The 9,678-nt window shown below is 42.8% G+C and overlaps 1 protein-coding gene across 1 annotated transcript in view; it reads right to left on the reverse strand.

Moving 5' to 3' along the window:
• Positions 1-8,886, reverse strand: part of ZDHHC9 (zinc finger DHHC-type palmitoyltransferase 9) — a 30,134-nt gene extending 21,248 nt beyond the window's left edge. The window contains exon 1 of the mRNA XM_049644269.1: positions 8,646-8,886. Within this exon, the coding sequence (XP_049500226.1) occupies positions 8,646-8,812 (167 nt within the window). The 5' untranslated portion in view covers positions 8,813-8,886. The remainder of the gene's footprint in view (positions 1-8,645) is intronic.
• Between the last annotated feature and the right edge of the window lie 792 nt (positions 8,887-9,678).

Here is a 9,678-nt window from a genome sequence, read left to right on the forward strand (position 1 = left end):
CAACACAGAGATCTTCTCTTAGAGGCAGACTATAAGTGGATGAGCAAGGACCAGAGGGAGAGCAGAAAAAGTACGCTAAGGAAAAAGGCTTACCTCATCGGCATGGGGATTAAGCAAGCTGCTGTCCATTCAGAGCAAACATTTAACCCCGGGGTTATACATTCGCTGTAGTTTTGGAACAGTCCCCATGAGATCCTCCCCTTGCCTCCCCGCCACACACACAACTGCATGAAGGGTGCAAGTCAACTATAATATTAGGCTGAGCGGTTTGTCATAAAGGTGAACATATGTAGCAAACTTGCAAAATGATGTTTGTGGCTTTTTGTTTGCCTGCTTATTGCCTCCTTGGTCTTAGTCTGCTTTTGTATGACTTATTTCTTTCTAAAAGCTAAGGGTAGGGGACAAAATTTGAAGAACTGAAGGATCTTAGTACAGAGTAATTAAAGCCCCTGCATATCACTACCTTGTGGATTACCCTCTTTTCCATTGTTCCACCTTCAGTATACAGATAATCAAGAAGTGAATTCAGAAACAAAAGTCACCTCCACCTACCAGGGACCCAAAGGACACAAGAGAAATACAAGACTGTTTCACAAGCAAGCCAAGTAAAATTACCACACTAACAGAAAACAGCCATCTTTCTAATCACTGCCCATTTCTAAGATCACTCTTGAAAACAAGTAATGTCTCTAGAACTCAAACTGCTCTGGGTGTACAGCATCCAATAAATAGACTTAGAAAAATCAGAGCCAACCAATCAGCCACCAAAGGGCTTTTAAATTGTCTTATTACAGGAAAAAAAAAATAGAGAGGAAAAAGGGGCGCCTGGGTAGCTCAGTTGGTTGAGTGTCTAACTCTTGATTTTGATTCAGGTCATGATCCCAGGGTCATGGGACCGAGCCCTGTGTTGGGCTCTGCACTGAGTGTGAAGTCTGCTTGAGATCCTCTCTCTCTGTCTGCACCTCTCCACCACACTCTCCCTTTCTCTTTCTGTCTCTCCTTCTCTCAAATAAAAAAAAAGAATACCAAATAAAAAAAGATAGAAAATATATATACATCTCTCTCTCTCTCTCTCTCTCTCTCTCTCTCACACACACACACACACACACAATGTTAACCCCATGCACAAAGGACCTGAGATTAACTAAGTCCCATTCCAACACCTGCTTGTCAACCAGACAAAGAACAACTTAGATTTGAATTATGCTACGCCATCAAGGATAAAGGTCTCTGTAATCTCCACATGGACTATCTTCTGCACCTGCTAAAACAATCCACTCTGTGTGTCAACAAGTACACAATAGGCCCATTGTATTGTTCTCCAGAGATGAGGCTACTGGCAGCCAGTTGTCACTAGTGAGTGGGTGTGGCTGAGAAGGCAGATGTGGAACCAACAGGCCTTTCCACTCCAAGTAAGAGGAAACTAAGAGAGCCAGTGGCTAAGACTACTGTAAACTATAACATGTCATGTCTGTCTTTAGCAGTTATGATCAAAAATATCCACATAGGTTGGGGCGCCTGGGTGGCGCAGTCGGTTAAGCATCCGACTTCAGCCGGGTCACGATCTCGCGGTCCGTGAGTTCGAGCCCCGCGTCGGGCTCTGGGCTGATGGCTCAGAGCCTGGAGCCTGTTTCCGGTTCTGTGTCTCCCTCTCTCTCTGACCCTCCCCCGTTCATGCTCTGTCTCTCTCTGTCCCAAAAATAAATAAAAAACGTTGAAAAAAAAATTAAAAAAAAAAATATCCACATAGGTTAATACCATAATTGCAGTAAGCTAGGGGTCTGTCTCTGACAGGAATAGGGTATGTGAAGATTTGGTGGTAATTCCCAATATTGATCTGAAAAGTCAGGAGTATCCTAAATCAGTAATTTGTCTTAGTGAAAGATGGGATCTGTCATCCACAAATATAGGCTGTTTTTGAAACCCCCTAGTACTTTCCATTCATATCACTTCTTGGAATACTAATATCCATACACTTCTTGAAACAGAACTCTCTTTTGTCTTCAAAGTGCCAAGAGACTTTCCCCCTTCTAGAGGGTTTAGTGGTTGCTTTTCTCCCTTGTAAATTTTATAAATGCTACCATGTCCCCACTAAGTCTTCATTTATTCGACCTGAAGAGATATCATTATTTTAAGCCATCTTCTACCAACTTCTTGATTGGCCTCAGGCTTCCATAGCTAGGCTAAATGACTGGACTTCCACATGTCCCATGGGCCACATGGTGGTACTGTCTAGCAGTAACCAGCAGTGCCAGGCTGGGCTGGTGTGTCATGTCCCATCCCCCATCCCTAGCACGGTAGTTCATTGGAGGGACAATGATAATGACACAGACTTCAACTGATGTGAAAAAACTCAAAAGAGATTCATAAGTGGAACCTGTAAGAAACCAGACAGATTCCATAGCAGGGCTCTGCCTCATAGACTGGGAGTGTGGATTGGTGTTCTATACAATACTCTACCTCTAAGTCTCCCCAAAAGCTCAGTGCCAACAAGTATTTATGGGCCTAACAAATGAAGAACAAGAGAAAATGGGAGTTAATATTGTTATGGAAAACATAACTAACATATGAAACAGCTACAGAATAAGATAAGACCAGTAATTAAGGGTTAGGATGGTGATTCATACCCTAAGGACTATAAGTGGTCAGAGAAGAGCTCTCTTGGGAAGCTGGTGGCTGTTTGAAACTGCTCCCATAGCAGCCATTAAGGGTGGATTTAAGCACAGCTTGGAACAGCAGAAAGGGCCCAAGGATTAGAGCCCCATGATGGCCCTTAGCCCCACATAATGGCAATAAGCCTTTGCTATAAGTTCTCACTGATATGGATCGTTGTCTGTCCTTTTACATACTACTTACCTCTAAAGCATAGTAAACATATAGAACCACCTATAAGACTGACTCAAGGGTCTTCTGATGACACTTCAGAGTCTGCTGATAGGGAAAAAGTTTCCTTAGACACTAAAAACATAATTGAAAGTCAGCCCCTGACTGCTATGTGAAGGTCAAGGGAAGATGTATAACCCTGTCTTGTTCCAGTAGCAATGGGGAAAATTAACCAAACAGGGACATTTTCAATTTTGAGGCAATAAACCATCCTCTCACTGAAGAGGGCCAAAATCTGTAGCCAGGCAAGCCCGCTAAGTAGTTGCTAAATCTGTTATAATAGCAAATTTCACATTTCAGTTATACCAAAAGTAACAAATTTCAAATATAACAAATAAAATATTTCAATTATAATATACTCCTGCCTAAAAATTTAGAACAATTCCCCACTGCTTATTAATCCCCAAACCCCACAGGCCAGTATTCCAAGGCCCTCCATTAGTTAAACTGGCCTTACCTAATCATCATCATAAGATTCTTGTCTTCTCATTGCTCCATCCCAGAAACATACCCCTAATTACACTGAATTCACTAGCTTCTTGCTATTGCAAAATGAATAAGGTGCTTCCTTTGTTCTTAAACACAATACTAGCAGGCATCTCTGAGGAACATTTAGAAGGTCTCTTCTCTCCTTCAATAAACATCTCAACTGATGTCGGCATGCTGGGGGACATCCCTGTTCTTTGTGCTTGCTTTTCCCAAAATATAAAATCACTATACTCAGTTAAAACTCATTCTCAAAATATGGGAGATGCATTCGATAGAGACTGACAGTGTGAAACTCATTATCACAAAAAGTAGTAGAGACTGAATATACACAGATAAATTCTGAATGATGGAACTGCAAAGAAAGGAAAGCATACTGTTCAGAAGACATAACTCAACCCTTCTGCAGGGAGCATGCTTTATCAGGAAGTTGAACTTAGCCAAGTACTATAACAGATTGGTATCAGAGAGACATCTATGATGTTCTAAAACTATCATTTGGTTGGCCAAATCATAGACATAATCTTGGGCTAGGTAAAGCACAAGATAGAACCTGCAAAGAAAAATTTTCTGGAGAATGTTCTCTTGGTTAGAGATCATGATAAAGTCACTTTTCCCCCTTTCCAATCTCATCTAAGTAACTTCAGGAACCTGGATCTTGTCACTATAGGCACAAATATTCTGCCAGGTCAGTTTGGCTTTTGTCTACATAGCTCTGTGTCTCCTCAAACCTGGCAACTTTGTGTTGTCAGATGACCATTTCTCTTTCCTCTGTCTGCAGGGACATGATGCCCCTTTCATCAGGATCACCCACATGGTAATGAGGTAGGGAGCACATATTGCTTAGTTTTTCTCCAAGCCACCCTCATTCAGGCAGCAAGGACTCTGAGTGGTCACTGAGGTGATGACCCCTCATAACTCACAAAGCTTACTTTCTAGGTTCACACTTAGAGATGGGTTTCCCTGTTCCTGCAAGGCTACCAGAATGCCATGCCAGGATGCTACCAGTTTTCTACAAAGATACCTTCATTTCCTAGGAGCATAGCTGGGGAGGCCCAAATAACCTAGATGCCACTAGGTAACATAATCACTAGCTAGCAAGAACCCAGAATATGCTGGTCTAGCACTTGGCAATATGCACACTTTAGTAAACCTGAATGTCTTCTGGATTCCATATTCAAAAGGTTACAATGAGATGAAAGGTAGTGTGTCATACAGAGGTATTGGTTGTCCAGCTGATCTTGGTAAAGTAACCTCTTCTGTGGACCTGGTTTCCTCACCTGCAAAAGGATGGAGATAGTCTCCAAGGCCCCTTCCAGTTCTACCATTCTATGATTATGTGAGTCAAGACATTTAAAGTGTATCCAGAATGTGTTATTAATTCAGTAACATTTACTGACCATCTATGCTATGTAAGGCCTGGCAGAGGGCACTGTGGGGGCTACATAGACATAGGAGATAGTCCCTGACATTGAAAGAGCTCAAAGTGCAATAATCATAGAATTTAGAAATCTAAGAAATGTCATAAGATTATGTGTTAAATGAGCAGTATGTATGATTAGTCCTACAAATGCAGGAATTATTAGAAAGGTTTCATGAAGGAAGGCTCAAGAAGGGACTTGAAAGAAGCGGTAGAATTTGGATAGGCTAGAAGTGGGTCAATTACTGAGCAGCGTTACAAAGCTTTTTTCAGTTCATCCAATTCAATGACTCCTCTGTACGTCAGAAGCAACTATGTGTGTCAGTCCAACAGGGTTTGATAGTGCCTTGATACAATTTCCTCTACATACAGCACAATGAGGCATAAGCACTGATCATAGCAGCAAACTGCTTCTACTTCAGGTGTCAAAAGTCACATAGTCATTCTTGCCACAAGAGAAGTCTGGGTACATTGACCCCACCAGTGATCTGGTCACAAAGTTAAAAGAGATAGCGAGAAAGCCAATTCCAGAAAACAGTGCACTTGGTCCTTCCCCCTAGCTTTATCAGGAAGTTGAATTTGACTACCTACTACAATAGTCTTTGAGTGGCTGGACACCTCACAGTTGTCAGCGTCATTCTGCTATAATGTCCTGACATTACCAGCCAAGCTGGTGGCTACATGTTTACACAAGCTGGACAGGGTTTGGCCAGAAAAGACTGAGAATGGCTCATGTGGTCAAAGCTGAAACTGGCATATACACGCACATTTCCTAAATGCCTCCCCCTAAAGATAAATTAAGAAATCCTTTTCTTAAGCACTGCACAATTTTCACTCTGCTTTTAAAGTCAATACTTTTACCATAGATACAATTACATTTAAATATGTAAATGTATTTAAATACAGCTACCTATTGGTAATCTATCCTTTCCTTTTTGTGTGTATTTGAATCTTCCAGACAAACACAACAGTTATGCAGAATTTCAGACTCTCAGAGTTGCAAGAGGCTCAGTGATAATGTAGTCCAATTTCCCATTCCAGGCAGGAATCCACTTTGTGACAGCAGCCCTTAGAGGTGGCCACCCAGTATCTTTGGAAACACTTATAACAACACAGAGCTAACTAGCTCCTAGATGGACAACCTTTATTCATTTTATGTATTCAGCCTACTGTCTGTCCAATGAAAATTACAGGCCCCTCCTTTGAGAAGTCTAAACATATAAAGGCAAAATCCAAAAATAAAAAGATATCCACTGGCACCACTAATGCTGCATGTTTTTCATCAAGGGGTGCCCACATGCCTGACCAGATTTCTCAAGCCATCTGGCCGACCCAGGGCTGTGCCATGGGCAGCTATAAATCAACTTGCACTTGTTCCTAAGCACCTGCTGCAAGCGAGACCCCACTACTAAAATGCAGGTCCAGATGTGCGGCAAGATCTAGACTTCCCCAAGGCAAAAATGCAACAGTAAGAGGATGTGGAATCTATGTTCCTAGACAATTTAGGGACGAAAATAGACAGCCCTCTTCACTGGTGGTTCAGACACCCTCACCAGCCTGAAGGCAGGGGACTGGATCAGCTGATTTCCTGAGGTCTCCCTATGTTCTAATACTAACTAAGGGGCCCGTATCCTGTCCCCCAAATCCCAACCCCCACTGTGTGGTTAGTAGTGAATTATATACTCCAAAGGAAACAGTCAACCAGAAAAAGATTTCATTCTTCAGAGGCATGCTGGTGTCCTTTGTACAGCCTGTCAACAGCTAGGCATAAAGCAACCACCACCTAGAGTGTGTATGTCTATATGTGACAGACACACATGGACAGACACACACACACATATGCACGCAAACAGATTCAACCACTCTCAGTAAAAATGATTCATTGCCAGGGTCCTCTCCCCTTCGGTCAGACTTATGCTTCCCCATTCCACTCCTTAGCTAACACGTTTACTTCCTTCTCCCTTCCCCCACTTCTCCCTCCCCCAGCCTTACACTAAAAAATATTTACTCTATCACACAGACAGCTGTAACTCAAGGCAGTTTATAAACAACCTCACCCTTCATATCTGAGGGCAAAGCACAAGAAATAACTTGGGGAAAAAAGTCATCTTGGTAGAAAACTTAACCTGCCTCTGTCAAACAGTAACTTAGCTAATTATAAGCTTCATCCCACAGGCGGTTTTGTTCAAAGGCCTTTGGGGCCTAAGTGGGACAGATCCAAATCAGATTCTGTCTGGCTCCCAGATACAAAAAAGGCCAAACGCCAATAGCTCCAAATTCCCAATTCCCCTGGACAGTCAAACCAGAGGTTTTCTGGACCCAGAATTACCAGCTCACTCACACCATAGAAACAAATCTCATCTCTATTTTAAATAGTTCCAACCTCACAAATTTAACTCTAAGATGGAGGGGAGTGGCGGCAAAAAGAGCTAGTGATTCAGCAGGGTAAGGACTGAAAGACAGGGAGAATGATAGAAAGCAGAGTTCAGCTCTGCACTTCCAAAAAGAAGCAAGGAAAGAATAAAGCAAAAAAATATTTTTTTTTGGAGAGAAGGCTGAGAGGGGACAGCATTTTATTAGTGTTACACGTATGCCTGCCTGATTGCACATGCTCACTTGTACCACACACAAGTACACACATATACACACGCCACCGTAAACCTAAGACTGGGAAAGCAACTAAGAAGCCATCTCCAACCTGACTTCGCCAAATACTTCACAAAGTCAGAAGCAAAAGAGCCTTTGAGAAAGAGCTTTTCTGACCTTCCTTTTCTAGCCCTGTTATAAACTTCCCCCCACCCCTGCCACTGTTGCTCAAGCCAGCTGCAACCATCAAAAAGTCTGGCAAAACAGCCTGAAAAATCACTCTTGATGCACTGGGAAAGCCTGGAGCCCTTATAGAAGGACAAAAATGAGCTCCAAGAGATCAGAGCTCATTTTGATTACCCACAAAGGCTAGCCAAGGGGACCCCCTCCTCCCTGCCACAGCCACACCCCAGCCTGGGAGCTCCCGGGGTCATGGTAGTGCATGAACTATAGCAGGCTCATATCAGGGGTGGCTCACAGTCTACACACACACCTCTTGGCTCCTCAAGGCCCTCCTCATAATAATCCCAAAGCAATTAGCATTGTTCCCATCCCTAGAGTGTACAGCATTCTCAGCATACCCAGTAGTCAAGCCACAGTACCCTAGAATCCAACTGGTCACCTCCCTAGAGCAGTGACCTATACAGGCTTCAAATGGTGACTCTAGTACTAGCTATTATATCAAAGAAAAAAACAACTCCAAAGCTGGTATCAGACACACACAGAATACAGAGTTGTTTATGCTGAGTGATCTAGAGTGAAACTCACATTTAAAAAGCACATATGTGCCACACATGCAGCTGAGGCTGGAACCAATCTGCAAGTTCCCAGTTCAGTTGGCTTTTCAATTTAATAGCTAGGAGAGGTGACCCAGAATAACAGAATAGGTGAGTTTTGTGGTACAGAGTTATGACCATGAGGGCTGCCCCTAGGCCCAAGAGGGATGGGGAAGATGGAGTCTGTCACTAAACTCCTAAGGAGACCACTGAAAAGGAGAGGTGAGTAACAAAGACAAATGCCTTTATTTCCCAAGTGTGCCAGGGGTAGCCCCAAATCTGTGCTACAAAATTGGTATCAAAGGTCTTGGGTTTTTAATGAAGCACATACCCTGTTACAACCACAAGGAAATGAACTCAGTTAGCATAATCTATAGACATTACTCAAGAGGATAGTGGTATCCAAGGACCATCCACAAACTCTCCAGAAAGAAGGTTCTTCCCCTGGACTCAAAGTGACTATAATCAGGCAAGTCTACTCAATAGAAACTCACTCGAAGGCGAAGAAGAGTGTACATGTCCCCAAGATGAGGAAGAGGGTCAAATAGAAGATGCCCTTTTGCCGGGCCATCATGACTCGACCATCACAGCAGAAGGTGTTCCTGCCTGGGAGTTTCTCCCATTTCCGTGTCACCTTCTTTCTCACCACCATCACAGACATGATTGGAATTCCTGGTCCACAACGGGCTTTGTGATTACAAGAGAGAAGAAACAGAAGCTGAGCCCAGCTTTGAAATCACGATGCCTGCTATTGCTGCCGCAGGGTCAAACATCATCAAAAGTCCAATTTGTAGCCCTAAGAGAAAGCACAAAAAGAAAAATATGAGGCAGGAACAAGAAAATGCAGTTCAACCCTCCTTTACCAGAGGTGGAAAAATGAGCACTGCCTAAAGGGGTAGTGGTAGGGAAGTGGGAAAAGTTTATTTCCAATCTGTGTGTATCCTCTAAAAGGAGAAAAGGCTAAAGGTTCTCAAAAAAGAAGGGGGTTACCATGTTTTCTTACTATGGATTTAATAATCCCTATATTTCCAATATAATACTGATGATTTTATCATCATAGAACCTTGGAACTAGAAAGGATTTTTAGGGTGATAGCCCCAATTACTTTGTTTTGGAAACAAGTAAAGACCAAAGAGAGGAAATCACTTGTCCAGGGTCACACAGCCGCAAAGCTAAGCCAAGAAAACACGTCTGCTGACTTTCAGGCCAGGGCACTTTCCACTGTACCACAGTGTTCTATAATCATCAGTAAGAAGACTCAAAATAATGGTAGAGTTTCCCTCCTTCAGGAGCCATTCCCTCCCCTCCTCCATTCATCTTCTTTCTTTAATTAGCCACTCAAATATGAATCACACCAGGGAACAAGTCACCCTCTGGCAGGGCTAGGAGGTTCTGGACACTCTGTACACATATCCAGGTTGTATTTACTCAAAACAGATTTCCCCTAATCAAACCCTCTGTAACTTCCTGAGTCTGGGAAATGAACCAATCTTGCTAGTCTAGCCTAACATTTGTGGGAATCTTAAT

This window comes from Panthera uncia, chromosome X (assembly GCF_023721935.1).
Source record: "Panthera uncia isolate 11264 chromosome X, Puncia_PCG_1.0, whole genome shotgun sequence".
Lineage (NCBI taxonomy): Eukaryota > Metazoa > Chordata > Mammalia > Carnivora > Felidae > Panthera > Panthera uncia.